Source organism: Tachypleus tridentatus, chromosome 13 (genome assembly GCF_004210375.1).
Source record: "Tachypleus tridentatus isolate NWPU-2018 chromosome 13, ASM421037v1, whole genome shotgun sequence".
Taxonomy (NCBI): domain Eukaryota; kingdom Metazoa; phylum Arthropoda; class Merostomata; order Xiphosura; family Limulidae; genus Tachypleus; species Tachypleus tridentatus.
The window spans coordinates 55,987,219-56,009,667 of NC_134837.1; the positions used below are offsets into that span (position 1 = coordinate 55,987,219).

The window sequence follows — 22,449 nt, forward strand, 5'->3', positions numbered from 1 at the left end:
AGTCACATACTGAAAGATAATCACAAACATTTTAAAACATGCCTATAGATTGTTCTATTGTGTATTAAGTATTACTTTTGTTAATGTCCTCAAACAAATAAAAAATAGTTTTACCTTCAGTCCAGACAGCTCAAACTGCGTCAAATGAATAATTTTTTTTTCAGATTCCTCATATAATTCTCCATTAGGTATCTCAGCTGGAGACTTTCTATGATATGAAGTCAGCAAATGTTTTTGCATGATGATAGGTTTAGAATCATTAGATGTTTCAAATTGTTTACCATTCACACTTGGAGATTTTTTAACATCCATTTTAGAGCTAGTTACTCGAGGTGCATGGGGATAAGATAAATTGAAATGTGGGCTCAGATGTTTAGTATCAATAATTTCTCTTGTATCAGTGAACATTGCATGAGGATTACATGTAGGTTCCACATTCACTGTGCTTTCTTCTTTTTTTGGTGAAGAATCATTGAGATTGATTGGTTCACCATCCACATCACACAATAAGTGGTTTTTACCCATTACAGAATGAGCATACCGTTGCAGTACATACCACAGCATCTCCGTATAGAATGGATATCGAAACTTCATAGGTACCTAAGAAAACACTACTAATAAACTTAAACTGCATAAAGAAAAACAACTTTTTACAGGTTCCAATTCCATTAAACTTCTAATTACAGAGAATAACTTACACGTAGACACTTATTTTAAGATAGTTATGAAAAAACCATTTATCAAACACAGCATACATGATATATATGAAATATGATTTACCAAATTTCATTACAGTATTCTCTGACCTAAAAAAAATTAAATCATTAATTAAAAAAAAACTGTACTAACATTCACAATTGTGTACAAGTGTTATTAATGAAAAAAAAACTTACATGGGTTGCATCTTCTATTTCTGCAATTCGTAATTGTCTTTCAATGGCAAAGTTATGTAAAAAATTACCCCCAAATACTAATGTATCTTCTGGAGTATACACAGCATGTATCCAACCTGTACAAGACATTTAGCAGTCAGTGATTGAGAATAACAACTGTTTGAAATATCTGTTGTACAACAAAACTCGGTGTTTACTCACTGTAAGCATTTAAATGAAATTACCAATTCACTAGCAACATCTGTAAAAACACCTTACACTGTTGCTATTCTAGAAAACTACTTATACTATCATTGTTAACTGTAATGATCATAACAACAATCAAATCCTAGAATATATTCCTAGTTATTTGTAAATACCCCCCATCCCAAAAAAAGGCTAATACACCATTTTGAAATGTTAGAAAAACATGGTAAAATTATAATCAAAACAGTTTATGATTTCTTTGTATACAACTGTATGACCAACAAACTTAGTCATATTGAAATGTCCTCAAATCTAATAACGAAAATACACTATGCTTCAAAGAATTTAAGTTTTTCTGACATTGTATGAGTTTTCACAATCACTTTGTAGCAATCTGTAGCATTATTTGACTTCAATTAAGAATGCTGATTTGTTAGTTTGCTTGCAAGTGCTTAGTAAAAAAAAAGAAAAAAATAATTTTCTCACAGCAAACTTACAACATGCACAGATGTGCTTCATAGTTGTGTTTCACTTACGTGGTTTTTGGTATCACTTGTTTGTTTGTTTTTGAATTTTGCTCAAAGCTACACGAGAGCTATCTGCACTAGCTGTCTCTAATTTTGCAGTGTAAGACAAGAGGGAAGACAGTTAGGCAACATCACCCACTACCAACTCTTGGGCTACTCTTTTACCAATGAATAGTGGGATTGACCATCACATTATAATGCCCTCATGGCTGAAAGGGCAAGTATGTTTGGTGTGATGAAAATTCGAAGTCATGACCCTCGGATTACAAGTCAAACACCTTAACCACCTGGCCATGCCGGGCCTTTTAGCATTATAGGCCTACAAAGTTACTGCTGAATAAAAGGGGGAAAATTTAAAAGATGATTCATTAGCAAATTTTTCAAACCACATGCTGTGTTATAGAGAGTGGCAAGAAAAGGTGTTGTAGTGAAATAACTAACAAGACAAGAATCATATGGTCTAGAAATGACAGCTTTTAAGCAAATATAAGCTTATACTTTGGAATAGGCAGAAAAATTATAAAAAAAATCAATAAACTACTTATTCACAGATAAAGCTCCATAAAAATGAGAGTTGAAACTTTTGTTTTTCATTTTTCTTTGCTAGTTAGACTAAATGAATCAAAATATTTTTTTCTGGAGTTAATAATAGTTGAAATATTTAATTATTTGTATATAAATTCTGAAAGTTAATATGCAAGTGTGTATTGTATGCTTGAAAGATTTTCTCGCAAGTCAATATAATGTAAATATTGGTAAGTATATAGTGAAATAAATGTATGTACTAGATGTTACGTGTTGAAGAAAGCAAGATACGAGCCAAATTAACAAATTACCCATAACTGGAACTACAGGTAAACTGAAAATAAACATTTGTTAAGCCTAATCTAACTGTGCATGACAATATATATTAACTAAGCTCTAAATTAAAAACCCTAATCTAATAAAGTACAATATCAAGAGAGAAAATCTGTGTGGACCCATCTCCAGAATCTCTACCTCCCCACTGTCAATCAGTGCTTATGTTTCTGCCTAAACTTGAAGTGATAGTTAGGCAGAATAACATACAAGTCACTAAGTGTGTGGGTATTACTATTGGTGAAGGTTTGTTGCATGATAATTTGCGTGTAAAAATCAATTAAATCATGTGAACTTAGGGAAGCATGGAAGTGAAAGGCTTGTGATGTGAAACGAACTGAAGTAAGTTACCTTGTCAGAAATAGAAATTCTCTGCTGCTTGGTATGTACTGTTGATTAACATTACCTGCTGGAATAAAGAAAGTATATCCAGTTTTAAGTTCAATCCTTGCACATTTCTCAACAGTGTCTCCAAAGAACACATCCCCCTGTTTTCCAGATAAAACCCACTGTTCATACAGGGTAAGGTTTCGTTCAGTAGGAGGAATTAACCAAAACACCTGAAAAACAAATAAATCTGTACACATGCTTTCATATTCTCTTAATATCATATATTAGTATTATTATTACTATAAATATGTCAGAAAAACATATTGAATAATAAAATGGTTTTATTAATGGTGCTAGGGTTTTATTGTTTGCCTTTTAAATGTGATTATACTCTTGAAATATAAAACTTAATAAATTTCCACCTCCCACTTCAAATTAACATATGTCTACTATTATATCATTTATAACCAACAGAAAGACAGTTATCTATTGAAAGATGTAAAATGGTACAGTTATTAATACAGAGTTTTAGCTATTTCATTTTATGTTTGGAAGTTTCTTTGCAGAGTTCAGATCAAGTAAAGACACTTATGCCTTAGTTACAAAGCAAGTTAAATAGTTATAAAAATTATTTTTGTGTGTATTATTATTCCCTTCTCTTATATGTATTTTTAATTGAATATGAATTATTTAATATACTAGAACCACCATTACAAAAATGAGTAGGCTTAAATTTCATCAGAAACAAACAACAAAACAAGTTCAAAGGTAAGTACAATATTTTTTGTTTTTCATGTATATGTTTTATTGTTACAAAAGTAATTAAAATGTAAAAATTAGAAACTTATTAGGTAAGATAAAGATAATAAAAAATTATTCCTAAGATATGCTCACAAGCAGTTTGTGCATTGTCATTCAACATCACAATGTGAGCTACCCATATGCCCAGGGATTCATATCTTTATGGCAACATTAATAGTTACACAAGTCCAAAGGACAACAAAAAAATAAAATTATATAAAATATGATGTAGAATGTTACAGGTCTTCAGCTATTTAGGATAAACAATTTTGGTTTTCAGTTAAAATCTGCACTCATTCTAAAAAGTGTAATTCAGATTTATTTTTTATGATGGTTACTGGGTCAGTCAAACTCACTAAATACATAGTTAGTGTAGTAAAATCAACAGATATAAAGTTTTCCTTAAAAAAACAAAAAATGTTCAATATATATGTAAGAGATTTAGCAAATGATTTTATTATTATTTTTAATATGGGGTAGCCATACCATTCAACATCATTATCTATAAAATAAAGGTTGACTGAATCAGTCAATAATATATTTACCTTCTTTCCCTTAATGATATGATACCAGACTGATGTCCCACCAAAATCAATGTGAAAGTCTGTATAACACCCCTTGACACTCATAAGACAATACCTAAATTGACAAAGTTCAATTACAAAAGTATAATGTACACAATGTTGTAGAGTGTCAAACTAAAACTACCTTTTGCCCATACTTTATTCACCCACTAATAATTATGTTGTTGTAAAGACGTTTTTTTTACTTTAACTCTAGCCTAAGGTCACATGATTAATTTCTTATGATTTATATCAAATTAGCTTTTTTCCAAAAAGTATGCATAGAACTATTTTCTAAGCAAAAGCTTATCATTGCTTGTTACTGAGACAAGCAGCTGCAGGTTTTTATTTCTTCTTGAAGTTTTCCCATTTATGGCTAATTAAAGAAATTTGGAATGCTTTGTTATAATTTCTTGGACCTCTCCACAATCAAGTATTAAACAAAAAAAAGATACAAATGAAAAAAAATTTTTACTGAATAATATAACTGGCTGCCTTTGAATTACAAAATAAGGAATAATTGTTTTGAATGTGTAGGAAATTCATCAAAATAAGAGTATATTAAACTTCAGAAAGTGTTAACACTACTATAAAATAAAAAGTGGAAAAAGAGAAAGAGAAAACTGAAAATAAAGTTTAATCATAACAACTCTACAGGTAACTTAATGGTAAAAAATACAATAAGCATTATAACTACATTTATTCAGAAAGTTTAAAACAAGTTACAAAGTACATTTTAAAAACTCACTATTATAATGATTATTTTATGAAGACTAAGTACTTAAACGTTTACAAATAGATATATACATGTTATAAATGTCTAAAAATAAATCATACTTTTGTACTTTGGGATACTTCATTTCTTCTATAGCATTAGTTGCTTCCGTCTGACTTTCCTTGAGATGCTGAGGCCATACCCAATCTACCCAATCCACCTGACGAACCTGATAAATACACATCATTTATGTGTTGGTTACAGTGTTTTGGAATTTATCTGGATTTTAGTACTCCTAAGTTATCAAACTTCATCTTAAGAAAAGTAAACAATGAGTTAAGTATTCAGCTTGTTCAAAATTGAATTCATCTATAGTTATTTATGAATTAACCTCTTAAGAAGTCTAATAACTGCCAACATTGAGAAATAATTATTAAAAGATGTTTTTGAGATAACCCTAATTTATATGCTTTATTACTCTCTCTTTCTAATCTTAATTGGCTTTGAAACACGTTTGGAAAACTAACTGTAGCCAAAAATTGCTGTTTGTGTAGTACATATGATAAAGTTAAAAGTTACCATGCAACTAAGTACATGAATCATAAATGTAAAAGAAACCAGTTTTGCTGTTGTTCTTAAACATTCAATAGTTTTTCTTGACTTTTTGTTTTATTTCACAAAAGGTGCTTCTAAACACAACAATTTTTGTCAGTATTTCTCACAGGGAAAAAAAAAGGGGGGCATTTTTCTTTACATTACTTACAACACCCAGTGCTTCTGTTGTCAGAAAGAAGGAATTGTTTCTGTAATCTTTAATTTTGTTTTTTCCACAGGACCATAACATAACACCAAGCAAGTACCTACAACCTACTTTTATCTTGAAAAGCATAACTCTTAATAAACTTAATAACTCTGCTACTATAATACAAGTGATTAGTTTTTAGAGAGTCAAGGCTACGACAATATGAAAAATCCAAAAACTTCCCATCTGTTAACATGGAGGCTGATTTTTTTTACACTATTTTTGCTCTATAACTCAGCCAAAAATGATGAAATTTCTGGACTTGTGTAAAATATTCCTCACTGTCCTGACAATAATAGTCTGTGTCCCCATTGATAATGATGGACGACATATGAATATATTTTCATATTTTTAGAGAGCCAAATTTAATCAACATTGCAGGGCAGAAGGTATGCACTCTACTGAGTGCTCCTCTAGTTTTGTATATTTATTTATATTCAGCAAAAGTTAATACTAAATGTTATTAAAGATATTTGTTGTTCTTAATCTACAAACAATACTATTATTTCAGTTATTTCTTTATTAATGTAATTAATGTTTCTTATACTAGTCAAAAATGTGGTCACCAGCTTGCACTTCAAGTCACGATCACAAAATATTTTGTTTGTTGTTTTTTGTTTAATTTCATGCAATGCTACACAAGGGCTATCTACACTAACAAAATATTTTAAAAGCAACAGAACAAAGTAAGAATATTTACATATAAATAGCTTTGAAAACAATGTAGACAAAATGTTAATTCAGCCATGCAGAAAAAATTCATGGATTTCCCATCAAGCTCAAATGTTTACTACAACTCACCAAGTGTATCATCATGAAATCTGGTAAGTTTTTGTAAACCTTGAAAGTGTTGTAATTTAAAATAACAAAAAATCAGGTTTTTAAAAAGATTTTTCCATAAATATTTGAAGTATTTACCAAGTCATTCTGAGTAAAAAGTAGCTTTCATGAGAACAATAAAAGTAGTTCCTTTCATCTTAAAGTTTTACTATTTCATTTGCACAACCTTTAGAACATCTATAGTGGAGTAAAAAGTTGAAAGGTATGAAATAAATTGAATAATGATTGCAGTAAATACCAAAATGTTCAAAATTACTCAATAGTTTCAACTGTTAATCTTTTCACGTTTGATATCTTTTAAGGTTTTATTGCTGTACTTTCTCCCAACTAGAACAGAAATTATCTAGGAACAGATTCTAATAAATGGATAACTGTTTCTAGACATGGGTATCATGTAATGGTGGACAACCAGTTTGCAAGTACTCAATTGGCACACCTTTTAGAGGCTCAAAATATAACGATGAGACGGCAACAATTCACAGTAATAGAAGAGTCCCAAAATAACTTGCTAATAAGCATTTAAAGTGTTACGATGATGCTTTTTTTCAGAAAGACAATGCTGTGATAATGAAATGGGAGGACTGAAGAGCAGTACATGCGAGAACCACAAAATATTCAGCTGGTTTTGTTGAAAAGGATAAAACTTGCATTTGTAGGACCAAAAATTTTTACAAAAAAAACATTCCACATAGAAATATATAATGAATACATGGGATGAGTTGATAAAGTAGATCAGTTGTTGGAGCCATTTGACCCAAATCATAAATCCCATGAGTGGTTCAAGAAGCCAGGCCTACACTTGCTGATGTGTATGCTGCTAAATAGTTTTCTTGTTTATGAAAATACTTCAAATGAAAAATTCTTTCAAGTGGTATATCATAATGATCATACAGCAACTGGTAGAAACACATAATTCAGAAGGAATTGCCACTTGAGAGAAATTCACTGCCAGCAATACTCGTGCATGTTGCAAGCAAAAGTGTGAAAAAACTGTCCATGCTGTAGTTCCTATTCCACCTTTGCTTGGTAGTTCAAATATGCATACAAAAAAGTGATGAAGTATGTGTTATCCAAAATGGAAGGAAAGAAGGGAGTGATGCAGTGAATGCCTTGAAAAACTAGACCTATGCATACAGAGCACTTGGAAATATGGTACAATAATTAGGATTCTTTTAATTATGTAAGTTTACTTCAATAAATTTATATATTGATATATTTTTAAAAGATGACAGATGACATGTTATATAAGTAATATGTTTATAAATATGCATGTAAAGACAAAACATATAAAAATTAATGATTTTTTTTGGTGGGTAAGTAACAGTTGTTTTGCACTACATGTGGCAATTTTCATGATTCATATGGAAAGAGTTAATGCTAATGTGGTTTTATTGTTTTGGGGAATGTGATCTTTTGTGGCATCACTGGTTTCTCTTGGTCATGCCCATATGAGATATCTTCTGTGGGCTCTTCACAAATGATGGAACCTTGATTGGGATTCTCTTTCCATTTCCAGTTACCTTCCTTCTTCCATATACGATGATTTGGTTTGGCGGCTGTACTAGGCCTGTGTGTCCACTGGTGTGCCACTTCCTTCTATGCATCAGGGTCTACATCTTTTCTGGACACATACTTATGAGGATGAAGAGTATGAGTTAATCCTTGGAGAACTTTGGGGCCATTGATCTGTGGACAAAAGTGATATGCATTTCACTGTTCTTGAACTTCTGTCTGTACATCAGGCATTTTGTCATTTCCTTCTCATAAGACGTTATCTTGCAATAATTCTTTCAGTTATTTCTATGTGGTGGTAAATATCTACATTGCGGGGGACCCTGTCCATAGATACAAGTTTCTGGCCATTGGATCTTTTATTCTGAAACCATGCTTATCACATTTGCCTAATTGCAATGAGTTGCCTTTGCTATAGACCTTAATACTAAGTTTTCTCTCTTTTGGTCACCTGTACATCATTCACTGTTTGTATGATTTCTTCCTCTTTTAAAAGTCAGTCTTGGTTTTCAAGGTTGGATCAACTGCTTTCCCTCCCCTATCCCTCATCCACTTCTTTCTCCCTTCTTTTTTACCTTTATTCACATGCCCTACTTTGCAACTTTCACGTTCTGCTTCTTCACATATGGTCTTCATCTGACATGATGTATATTATGTTCTAAAATGCATATTTGAAAGGTATATAATTTTAGAATATCTTCCACTTTAACTACCTTACAAACAAGTTTGAGTCTTATTTATTGTTATATATTTTTAACAAAAATAACTGAAATAGAAAAATTACAAAATTTTCAGTGTATTTTAATGGAACTTCAGTAAAATTAAATATGTAAACTTTAAGGAGCCAGCATTTCATCACAGTTCCTAAATGCAAGTTCATTTACTCCTTCAACATCAGGCAAAGAATACTGGTTGTTGTGGTATTTTCCATAGTACACCCTAAAGTTATAGTTGTATCCACATCAATTCTTTTCACTGTTGCACATGAAAAATAATCTGATGCCAAATCTCAAGTGTATAGTTTTCATGAATTGGTGAAAACCTAGCTGTCCTTTCCATTAAACTAGAAAAAATAAATGCCTGGCTCACAGGACATTATTGGGCCATACTGGTTCATACTGCTACATATCATATTTCAGTATAAATATATAGAGCAAGAAATGTAAATATATCATTCTCAGTGACATCTTTCCAACAGATACCATTTACAATTCCATTAGCTCGTGGATTAGCATAAAAAAGCCTTTGCTTTTTCATTCACACAAAAAACAATATGGTTTATAACTTCACTTGTAATAAACGTTTAACACTAATAAGACACTCATGTTATCTGACAAGACAACTGTAGGTTGATCCACTAAAATTATGCTAATGGCAGCTCCAGTTGAAGCCAAGCATCATCAAGCACATTAAGAACACATTTCCATCCTCCAGCTACTTCATTCAGTTGAGGCAAGTCTTGAAACTGAATGTTGTCACTGCAATCTGAATAATCACTGCTATCAAATTCCATATCACTTTCACCTGATACATACTGACTACCACTGTCACTATACCCTCATCACTTGACACTTTTTATATTATTTTACTCAAACTGCAAATGTATGTAAAGCGAGACATGTATATAGCTAGTTACCATTCAATCAACACCTACACGCAACTGACACCACCCCATTATTATTTCAATCAATTACTGCATTACTTATTTTGTGAAAGTTTCTAATTGGTCAATAAAAACAACAATTTACATTGAAAAGCATTACAAGACGTTCAGTAATGCTCTGACAAGCATAACAGAATACTTTCCTTCTTAAACATAAACTTAAGCAGGATGACTTCAACAGTGGCATCATCAAAGTGATAATCAAGACTTCCCATGATGCAAACATCAGTCACCACAGGGAAGGGGTTAAGTAAGAGCCAAGAAGGCATGGTGAAACAAACTTCTTTGAACTATGTTAAAAAGATATTTGTGTCAAAATTGACCTTCAAATGAACAAGATGTTGAATGAATCCTAAGAAAATGTCTCTGATTTAAACCACCAGCTCACATGAGCAACAACAGAAAGTGACTGCTGAAAAGGACTGACTAATTTCTGTCAGAAATGAACTAAAATAAGTCAGTTGTTTCTGTTGAAGAAAATTACAGTCCCTGAGCATGGGACTAGACATGGTACAAAAGCAAGTCCAAAGGAAATGTCCCAAAATTGTTAGTTGATTATTAGTTGGTTGGAACTTGTTAGCACAGAGCAACTAGGCTATATGCACCAAACAACCAGTAAAAATGTAATGGTAAAATTATTATAAACTATAAAAATAAATCAATTTAAACAAAACAATGACCAAAATTAAAATACAAGATTTAAATTGAATTAAAAATGCCAATGGCTGTTAAAATGTTAAAAATTCAAACAAATGGTACAGTGTCACCATTGCCAATAACACTGTCCGATGTCAGCAGTAAACCTATAGAAAAGACATCTAAAATGGTTCAGTCACTAATGGTCGTAACAACAGCAAGCCAGTAAAACATAGTGCATTGTGACTTGAATTTCACAAAGGCCACACATTGGTGGATCAGTTCCAGATCAAAGAAAATGATGAGTTAAAAACCTCTGAATGACATGTAGTCCAGTTAGAACAATTTCCTCCCGATACTTACTGAACCAAATTGCCCATAGAACAGAAGGTTTGATTGGAAATACTTGTTGCAATGTTGTTCAGCAAAGTTGACTGCCAAGTGGCATGAAGACAAATATTCAATGCAGAACCATAGTCCCTATACAGGGATAGGCATAGCTATGACAGCACCAGAAAAGATGAACTTAGCAGTTGTGTCAGCAAGCTTGTACCCACCAATACAAGCACGGCCAGGTATCCATAAAAACTGGGTACAAATAGAAGGCAGAGGAAAAAATGGGACAATTATTTATGAATATCAACAAGAACAGGGTGAGAACTAGCACTATGCAATTCCAAGGCCAGTAGGTAACTAAGATAGTACAATCTACATTCTGCATAGCATCTACATGATTTATGGCAAGAGAAATGGCATACAACATGAACACAGAAACTATAAAGAAAATCCTGTGAAAAACCACCAAGCCACAACAAACCATGACAGACCCTACAGGATCACCCAATTTCAAATTATCCATATAAACAGGAATTGGAGAATGGTTAGAAATATGTTTAGCAAAGAGAATATGGTAATTCCAATCAGAAGTATTCACCATCCTCAGAAGACACAAAGATGGTCACAGGTGGGGATGATAATTAGTCATGCTGGGATGGGCTGATTATTGGAGACAGCAATGTTTCCAATGACACATTCAAATCAGGCAGATATGCCTGAATACAAAGGCCAAAGGAATCAATCAAAAACTTAATGTCATCCAGATTAGAATGGAATCCTTGACAGTTCCACTGTATCAAGGTGGCAATTTTTACTTACATTGAGGAGAACCCTTCAATTTATGATCATGCTGTTTTCTTTATTAGAAGGAGGTCCATGGATCCTTCCCTTGGTTAAGTGGGCAGGTGTTTGTCAGTAGGCATAGATTTAAGTGACTGAGGGTGTGAACAAATAATTATCCTGCATCTCAAAGCTGAAGAAGATAGACTGAAACAGATGCCAGAAGCCAGGGCCAAAGAAAGAGAACCCAAGCAGTCACTGGAAGGAATGGTGGGGACATAGATAGGTGTAATGTTTACTTATAAACTCGATTAGCCATTAAGGGCAAAAGAATATTCACATGGTTTGAGAATGACTCTGATGGAGACACAAAAAGATCTGTCTGCACTTCCACTGTAGCAGTGGCATGTAGTGTAGCAGCATATAGGGATAATAACTTATGAGCCTCAAAGTGAGAAATGTTATTAACAGTTTTTAAAAGCTGTACCTCTTTCTCCTCCACCAACTCATGACAAAAACAAAAGTAATAGAGGTGGGAACCACAACAATTAATGCATCGAGATTTACAGACCGACTCATAGACATCATGGTCTTGGCTACCACAACAAGCACATGTTGAAGAGCCATGACATGATGTCTTTGAATATCCAAACTCCTGGCACTGGAAACATAAGACAGGGTTAAAAATGTACAGCTGTATTTTATAATTCAGGAAACCTGCCTTGAAAAAGGCAGATGGACAAGAACATGTAAAAGTCAAAATTAACAAACTGGTAGGCAACATAATTCCATTCTTACAAGTGAAGATGCTGTGCACAACAGACATGCCTTGTCTGGAGAAACCAGTAAGGATTTCCAACTTGGGAATGTTCTTCAAATCATTCTCACCAACAACTCCTCATGAAAATTTCAAAGTAGCATGAAACACACCTCAGTTGATATATCCCCAATGGCTTTAGAACTGAGTTCAGTGTGTTTTGGCACAAATGTTTCCATACTGTTCCCATAACATAGCTTCTTGACAGACAGTGAAGAGCTTGTAAGCCCCTCTAATCCCTTTTGAATAAACAAGGGAGAAATGTGCCCTAAAAGTTCATCAGACAAAGAACAGTATAAGAAAATGAGGTACAGATGTAGAATGACTTGGAGACAGCTCGTCAAAGTCTTCAATACATGATTGTTTATCAGCAAGTTGTTTTCTTAATATTTTATTTTTAATAGGATTTTGCAAATCCATAATAGAAAGAGAAATATACAGTGCACACTGACCCCACCCACCATGGAGTTTTACAAGGAGATGCTCAAAAATGCCAAACAAGGCACTGCAGCAACATCAGGGTTTCATGAGCACAATATCCTAAAATCAGCATCAGACACAATGTTCACAGCATCTGTTGTGAATACTCAATACTTGTATTCAGGTGACCCTTACCCAAAAGGACCAGCAAACTGATACTGGAGGGGCCACCTCAAGGCCACTTGTCTACAGGAATTCAAGGCCAAAGTGGTGTGTTTGGGCTGGACCCCTCTACCACCAGGATCCTCTCTTCTTCTTCATGGGTCACCAAGCATGACAAATTCATGAGTGAATGTTCAGATCCTAAAGGAGATAAACTAAAAATACAGATTGGTTGATTTAGTGTTTTATGGCACAAAGCAGCTAGGCTATCTGTGCCAAACATCCAGTGAAAAGGTAAAATTAAAGTAAATGTCATAAAATTCATAAAAGGAAATGAAGGTAAAACAAAACAGAGTTAAAAAAAAACAAATGTAAATAGCATAAAACTAACATTTACATCTAGTCTACAACATTAAGAGAAAAACTACAGTTAGAGAAGTCATAAATGGCTTTCTGTAACATAATGGTAATTGTCATAACCTACCAGGAAGACTAACAGGGAAGTACAAGAAACACCATCAGTCACCTGAAGTTTGCCTTTCCAGTCCTGGTTCCAAATCATGTGACATTATGGTCATTTTCAAAATGTAAAGTAATAAACGATTTAAAAGAAGTGTAGCAAAATTTTAATAATAACTTGGCAGGATGACTAACAGGTAGTTCAAACAGCAGCATTACTCACCTGAAGTTGGCCTTTCCAGTTCTGGTGTCGAGTTATTTAATGTTATGGCCATTTTCTAATTTCAAATTGAACAAGAGAGACTGTGATTCTTAAAAGGGAACTACACTAAAAAACAGGTTTAATGTATAAATTAAAAAACTTAAATGACATTAAAAAGATTAATGGCCTTTAAAAAACTAAAAACTTTACCAAGGTGAACAGTGTCACCATCACCAATAACACTGTCTAACATTATGGACAAACACTGGGACAGAACATGTTTCAAATGGTGCCGTCGTTGAGAGTCATAACGACATCAAGAAAGGAAAATGTGGCTTTTTGTGATCTGAGTGTTACACAGACTACACACTGGTGCATCAGTTCCAGATAAAAGAAAATGATGGGTTAAAAAACTGTGACCAATGCATAGTCTAGTTATAACAACTTCCTCCTTCCGATCCTTACGGAACCAAGATGGCCAAAGTCCAATATAAGATTTTATTTGGAAAAGCTTGTTTTCTCATTGCTCACTCCAAGTCGACCATCAGCTGGCACAGAGCCGAGCCTTGAATACAGGACCATAGTCCATGTATGGAATAGGCACAGCAGTGATAATGCCAGAGCATATAGATTTAGCTGTGTCTGCGAGCTCTTTCCTGCAAATACCAATGTGGCCCAGTATCCAGAAAAACTGGATAGAAGTAGATTTTAAGAGAAATGGGCCAGTCAGTTTTGAATATCGGTGAGAACAGGGTGTGAACCAACGTGAAGCAATTCCAGGGCTAGTAGAGAAATAAGCGAGTCAGTATAAATAGTGCAGTTTGAGTACTTCTTAGCTTCTATGTGATCCAGGGTTCACCGATACAGAGTGCAGGATCAGGGTGAATACCCCGTTGGCAGCAAAAGTGCATGCAAACGGTTTTAGAGAGAGAGAGAAATTAAAGCCGTTTGCTGTGGTCCACTTCAGTAAACGATTGAGGGTAGTCTATAGCTGTCGCTCAATATATCTCAGGTTTGTTTGACGACTGGCATGAGATGTGAAAGTCGTCAACATAGAGCCCGTTTGCAACAGTGAGAGGGAGTTGTTCAGTGATGACATTAATTTTTATATTGTGACACTCAAAACACAGCCCTGAGGGAGTCCAAGTTCCTGTAGGAAAGAATGGGAAAGTGTCGCACCCACACAAACTTGGAATCTCCTGTCAATTAAAACTTTTTTAATAAAAATGGGCATATGGTCACATAACCCATATATATAGGTTTCGCAAAATGCCATACCTCCATGTTGTGTAATAAGCCTTCTCAATGTCAAAGAATACTGTTAAAAGATGTTGTCATTTGAGAAAGGCTTCTCTGATTGATGTTTCAATCGAATTAGGTGGTCCATGGTGGAGTGCTGTCATCAAAGCCCATGCTGGGTGAACAAGGAGATTGTTTGATTCGAGGAACCAAACTCTAAGGTCTTACAGAGACAGCTTGTCAAAGTAATTGGATGGTAGTTTGAAGCAATCTTGGGATCCTTCCTAGGCTTAGAGAAAGGTAGGACAACAGACTGGCACCAAGCATCAGGAAAAACATTCTCCTGCTGGATCCAATTAAAAATAATTAGAAGAATAGCAAGAGAAGCAGGAGATAGATGGTGCAGCATGTCATAGTGTACATCATTTGGTCCAACCGATGTACTGCCAGACCGATGAAGGGCCAGTTTTAGTTCCACCAGTATAAAGGGACGATTATAGTCATAGAGACAATCAGCTCAAAAGGAAAGAGGTGATCACTCTACCCAAGTCTTGATAGCTAAGAAGGTGGAGGAAGAAGCAGTAGTGCTAGATACCTGGCAAAAGCTTTCACCTAAACCATCGGCAATGCTCTGGATATCAGCTACTTCCTGACCATCAGAGAGCAAGATCGAGAGGGGACACAGTAATATTGCCCACTGACCTTTCAAATCTTGTCCCATATAACTTTGGAACTGGTGGTAGAAGATATGCCAGTTGTGAACTTAATTCAAGATTCCTTTTGGCTTTCACATCTTACTCACCGAGCACATGCACAGGCCCACTGGAAAGAGATGTGGTTTGAGAGTGTGAGATATCTACTGAAAATATCCCAGGCCTGTTTTTGAGCCTTCCATGCCATGTGGCAGGAAGGATTCCACCATGGATGAGGATATAGTGGAAAACGTGTCTAGGTTTTAGGAATACATTGAGCAGCTGCTTGTATAATACAGTCAGTTACTGCTGCCACACAGTCGTCTATTGATGGCTGACAGACGATAGCAGGATCAAGTTCTGAGAGAGCAGTGAAAGTGGGCCAGCCTGCCTGATCCAGCTTCCACTGGAGCACACGGGTTGGGTGGCATCAACCATGGCCAGTCTCTCTCAAAAGTATAGGAAAATGATCACTAGCTCATGCATTATTGTCAACTCTCCATGAAAAATGGGAGAATAATGAAGGAGAGCAAACTGAGAGATCAATAGCAGTAAAGGACTGACTAGCTGTGTGAAAATAAGTAGAAGAACCAGTATTGAAAAGAGAAAGATTGCTGCTCAGAAACTTCAAGACATTGTCATTTACCTATTGACTGTATTTTCACTATTCTATTTAAATTTTTATTTGGAGAATCCACAGGAGAAAAGGAAATTTCGGTGCCCACTGACCACACCCACCATGGAGCCCTACGGGGAGATGCACTACAATGCTAGACAAGGACACTGCAACACCAGGGTTTCATGAGCACTATACCCAAACACCAGCATCAGACACAATGTCCACAACACCTGCTGAGAACTTCCAACACTGGTACTTAGTTGACCCTAACCCAAGTGGGGCCACCCCAAGGCTGCCCATCTACAGGAATTCAAGGCTAAAGTTGTGTGTTAGGGTTGGACCCCTTAACCACCAGGATCCTCTCCTCCCCTTCACAAGTCACCCTGCACGGCAAACACATGGGTGGATGTTTAGATCCCAGAGGAGGTAAACTGAAAGAACAGAACCTTCCCTGGGAGATCCCCTCACCATGTACAGGAATCCACACCGAGGGGCAGAACCAAGGAACCCAAAATGGTTAAACCATCTAGAGATAATAGCTGTATATGTAGGAAACTTTAGAAACATACCTTCGTGTCATGCCAAACTCAGGGTGAAAAAAGACTCCATGTTGAATTAGCATAGTGATAAAAAGCAGCTGAAGCAAAATATATCTATTACCAGCTGCCACTCCCCAGTTTCCTTGGAGACAACTAAAAAGGCAAGAGTAAAACCTCACAAAATACAGAGAACATGGATGACTGCCCACTGCAAGATCAATATCTGAACCACTCCTGACAGACACTGGGAGGTCATGAGATCTCAAGAAGGGAAGGGAAGTGGAAACCATAAATTAGAAATGAAGGTATGGGCAAAACAACAGGAAACAATACATGAATTGGTGGAAAGATGGTGGACTGATTTCAACCAAGGCTCACTAACATCAAGGATAGTATCAATATATAACATTCTAGAATTGGAGCCATACATAAATTCCTAAGGGAAGTCAAGGGTAAACAGACATGAGCCAATATGGTATCACAACCTAAAAAGATCCTAACAACATGAAACCACATGGTAAGTCCCAGAACCAAGGATAAGATGCATGCTGAAATAGAGGAGGCAGGAGCAATGGCATCTTGAGAAATGCAAAAAAATTTCTTGGAAAACCTCAAAGAAAAGTATATGTAAACAGGACACCACAAAGATAGTATGAGTATGAAGCAAGCACAGATACAAGGCATGTGGAAACCAGACAAATGATTCAGGAGATACTCCCCAGTTGTTAATAATAGTAACCTAACAACTGTTGACCTAAAACCTAATATACAATATGATTTTAGGAAAAGGCAAAATAATTAAAACTTCTCTAGGAGAACAACATACTAATTCCCTCAAGTAACTGTGAGGCCAATGGGTCAGGAAAATCCTGAATATCATGGGAAGGAGCAAAAATCAATGGTTGGGAAAATTGTTCATGTATTAAGGATAAAATATCACACACCTGTAACAAAATCCATTAAGACAAAATGAGTTCTAAGAGACTCCCCAGGTTAGAAATGGTAGTAACTGTGAAACTCACGAGGTAGATAAAAAGACAAAGTCCTAGTCAGCTGTCAAAAGCTCACCAATTTCAGTAGGAGCCTTGGTAAAATCCAAAAATAAAGGTTAGACCCTGTAACATTTGATCTCCCAAAATATAAAACCATCATTGGGGCACCTGCACTTGAGACCCAGGATAAACTCTTATCACTAGTATAAGCCTGAAGTGATAAGGTTAACATCTTAATTTATAGCATAGAAAGGTTTCACCAAACTTCAGTGCAGAAATAAAGTAGCTTGAACTAACCAACAAATACAAATATAAGAATCTGATTGAAGATATCAAGTTTAAAAATAACCATGTCATGAAAAAACAAAGTCAAACATGCAGCAATCAACAAACAAAATAGCATATCCAAACTCAAATGCTGCTAGATTACACCCTTGTGCAAATTAATTGAAACAAATGGTCATTTTACAATATTCTCAGCATGGCGGCCGGTGTAGGCTCGCTGGACCCGCTGATTTCCTTTAATAGTCGTTTTTTCACACAGACGGCTTCATCAGCTGTGTTTTGCAGTACGGTCGATTTATTTTTTGGATATATGACGAAATTTTGAGAAATATTACGTCATTCAAAATTGCGTTATAAGGGCAAGGAGACCAGTCAAAAAAACAACTTCTTTTCAACTCAATGAAGAAAAAACGGTATCAATGGGGTCTGAAATACAAAAACTGGACACAAGAATAATGGAGGAAGGTGTTATTCAGTGACGAGACTCATTTCTTTGTACAGGGTCAAAGAAGTCTGCATGTTTGCAGATCTCCAGGTGAGAAACTTCGAGAATCTCACATCAATCAGTTTGTAAAACATCCCTTGAAGAAGACGTTTTGGAGCTTTTTCAGCTACTTTGGCGTTGGAGGCTTACATATCGTAGAAGGTATGATGTGAGGACCACAGTACATCGAAGTTTTGCAGAGAAGGGTCATACCAGAATTGAAAAAGATTTCCAGATGGATCTGACATTTTTCAGCAAGATCTGGCTCCATGCCACATATCGAAACTTGTGAAGAATTTTATGACTACAACGCGAATAAAGGTGCTGGACTGGACTGGAAACTCTCTGGACTTAAATCCTATTGAAAATTTTTGGGCGATTTGTAAAGAAAGACTTCAGGGAAAAAGACTGTACTATGAAGGATAAGCTAATTGAGCCCATAATTGAGGTGTGGTACCGTGATCGAAAAATTAGTCCACAAGTCGACTGCAATCTTTACTCGATGCCAAAGCGGATTAATGATCTTCTGAAAAATAAAGGTGGTCATATCATGTATTAATTTGAGAGTAATTTTTGGATTCTCAGAAATAAAATGCAAAAAATTGAAAAAATCATAATTTTCCCTCTTGTTTCAATTAATTTGCACAAGGGTGTAGAAGTGATAGTTTAGTAGACACAGAGAGGGAGCCCATGTGTGTATACTGTACTCTCATTGGTGGAGAGGTGGTGCATGATACTTTACAAGACACACGTTGGGATAACTTGATTCTAATAGGGGGAGCAGAAGGATCGTGGCATGCATAAAGAAAAAGTTTGTATATAAAGAACAGCACCAAATGGGAATAGCTAATCTTATGTGAAGAGAAGTATCGTTTCAGAAACTAATTTATTTAATGCTTTTAGAAACTAAGATGTTAAAATTTAGATAATATAAAACGTTGGATTGTAAACTACATTTCCATTCTGAACTTACCAACACACGCTGATCATTTAACTGATTTCTGAATGCAACACCATCAAAGATTATGAAATGTGCTAAGTCTCTATGGGAAGCGTTATACAGGGTGTTCGGAAAGTCACTGAACACATATATTTATTAGCAGACATCTTTCAATATAGAATACAGGAGGTAAATATGAATTACAATTATAAACAATGTTGAAAGTGACCCCCGTTGGCATCAATACAGGTTTGGATCCTTCTTATTTAGTTTCAAAACACTGCTATCAGTTGCTGGCTTGAAATAGACTGAATGAATGCTGTTATAAAACTGCACAGTGACTTTCCAAACACCATGTAGTACTTATAGCAAATATGCAAGATAACACTTTGAATTTGCAAAAAAAATGTAAAATGTTACTCATCATTTTTGACAAAATACAAACATACCACAGCAGGTGATTCCACATAATGTTCCAATCTTGTGTGGCTGAACTCTAAGCTAATAACATTTAAGAGTTTATCTCGGTTTGTGTTTTCAAAGTATTTGCACCAATCTTTCATAGACATTTCAACATCCTTCTGTGTCGTGACATCCATAACATCTAGCATCCTTCTGCTTCCTGTGAAATTAAAAATAAACACAGTCCAAGCTAGTGGAACATGTACACTTACTACAAAACTGTGGAACAAATGTATAATATTCAATTCCCAGGGAGACAAGTACATAATACAAACAGACTAATGAAACATGCTTATGTAATACCTACTATCCCATAGAACATTTATAACATACTTACACACACTGGTGAAACAAGCATGTAATATATACTTGTTATCAGAATTTAATAATACACACAAGCTTGTAATGAAAAATTATACAAGTATGGGGTTGAATTATGTAGTAATTCACAAATTTTTTTTTTACTGTTCACTTTCTTGCTAGCTATTACTCTTAAATAATAATGCTCATGAAAAAATGCAAAAATTAAACACATTAGTCATAAATGACAAATCTACTTTTAATGCATGTTCATTTTACACTAGAATATAAACTGAGATTTATCTCTCACTTGTAAACATACGAACATACACTGAGTGCTTAAGACTTTAATAACTTACCTACACATTGGCGAACATCATTAACTGTGAAGTTTTCACTAGGCATGCTATAAAACAACATAAAACATCTGTTGATGAGCATTCCAATTCATCATAACTCTCTTACAAACACTTTAAAACTGCGATGATAAATTTATTGCATAAAAAAGTGAAACTATCAAAACTTATGACATAAAAATAAGCTATTTCATAATTTAATTTTTACATTATCTCACCCTGCTATTTTATAAGTTTATTGAACTTGGTAAATAATCACCAATACTTTCTGGTATTGTGAGTGAAAAGCAGTAAATAATATTAAATTTATCAAAACAAAAGTTGTTATAGAAAAAAAGATTTGGGTATCTAGTTGATCAGTGTCTTAAGCCATTCAAATAATGTGCTTTTGTTAGTGAGAGAACAGAGAATTTTAGGTTCTAGCTACAGACATATTAAACATAAATCTAAACTGGTTTTAATTTCATTGCATAGGTCATTTGTTAGACCAAATTTGCGGGACTGTGTTTAGTGATTCATGTCTTATCCAAGGAAGAACATTAAACTTTTAGAAATAATTCATAGGAGAGCTAGTAAGATGGAAGGTTTGTCATAAAAGAACAAGTTATGATATCAGAAATTGTTTTTTCTTGAAAAAAGAAGCTTTACAGGACCTGACTGAAGTGTTTAAGATTGGTAAGACAATGGTAATGATGATAATGGTGGGACTTGATGTTAAAGATATCAATTTTGAGAGGGTAGAAGTCATATTCTGTTAAGACAATTTTATTTTCCTGATATGAAGGTTGGCCTTTGGAATGGGTTGCCTTCATATGTGAAAAGTGAAGTTAATTTGTGAATGTTTAACACAAGAATGGATAAGTATTTTAATGATAAATAAAAAGTATTTTATTTTTAAAGTTTAAGTTTAGTGGATGATATGGCTTATATGAACCAGCAGGCCTATCACTGTTCTTAAATTATACAGGACAACTACAAAAAATTTTGCTGCTGGAGAAAACAAGTAATTTTGGGTAATTTGATGATTCTAATTTCAAAAATATACCCAGAATCTGTCAGTTGCCTATAGATTGAATTATTGTAATATCTCAATATTTATCAGCACTATATGAAATACCATATATGCCCATCCTGCCACACCTACCTGCCACAATATTTAATAGTTCTCTTTTATGTTTAAATTTATATTACCCACAAACAACAGAAAAACAAGTTTTTCATACATCAAATGATGTTATACAACACATTATGTTTTAAACAGGTAATCATTAATTTTGCTCAAAGTGCAAATTCTGTTCACATGGGAAAGCTAACAACTAGCTTTGATAAATGCAACAGTTCTTGTCACATAGTTCGATAGCCAGAAAAATTTTGAGAGTTAGAGAAATTGTATACTTTTTGCATATTATTAGTCTATATTCTTTGGTGCATTATTTAGTTAAAAATTATTTAGCATGTTACTTAATTGATATAAAAAAGTAGAGTTAAATGTCATAAACAACAAGAAAAAATAGGGTAATTCATTCCTTGTTTTTAATGTTTATTCTTATTATAAAAATAACTAAAATGTAAAAACAGGGATCTTTTTAAGCAAGTTAAGATTAGGTGAAATGCACAATAATAATAAAAATATTTCACAAAGCATGCATGTAAGCAACCTGTGAAGAATGTAATTCAATAATATAACACAAACTGCATGTTTGAAAAGTAATTTACAACTTTTAATGACAAATAGTAGTTAGACACAGTTCAAAGGACTATCAAATAATACAATTTAATTATTATTATTAGATGTACTGTTATGAGCTTAAAGCTACTTATGATAAACAAATGTAATTTTATGTTAAAATTTGTAGTCATTCTAGAAATGGTAATTTAGATATTTAAAATTTTTTTGTGGTTATGAGGTTGGTTGATTTACCAGTCCTGTATAGATAGCATAACAAAAATAGCATAAAAATCTAAATTTTACTATTAAAAAAAGCTTGAAATATACTTCAGAGGTTTTAAGGATTACACAGAAGAAATCTGAGATTTTT

The 22,449-nt window shown here is 34.3% G+C and overlaps 1 protein-coding gene across 5 annotated transcripts in view; it reads right to left on the reverse strand.

Moving 5' to 3' along the window:
* LOC143238016 (lysine-specific demethylase 2A-like) overlaps positions 1-22,449 on the reverse strand; it is a 42,320-nt gene that overhangs the window by 11,112 nt on the left and 8,759 nt on the right. For all 5 annotated transcript variants that reach the window (XM_076477892.1, XM_076477891.1, XM_076477890.1 and 2 more), the window contains exons 4-10: positions 20,414-20,460; positions 19,742-19,914; positions 4,996-5,102; positions 4,141-4,234; positions 2,871-3,024; positions 894-1,009; positions 115-600 (exon numbers count right to left, since the gene is read on the reverse strand). In XM_076477892.1, coding sequence (XP_076334007.1) covers positions 115-600; positions 894-1,009; positions 2,871-3,024; positions 4,141-4,234; positions 4,996-5,102; positions 19,742-19,914; positions 20,414-20,460 — 1,177 coding nt within the window. The remainder of the gene's footprint in view (positions 1-114; positions 601-893; positions 1,010-2,870; positions 3,025-4,140; positions 4,235-4,995; positions 5,103-19,741; positions 19,915-20,413; positions 20,461-22,449) is intronic.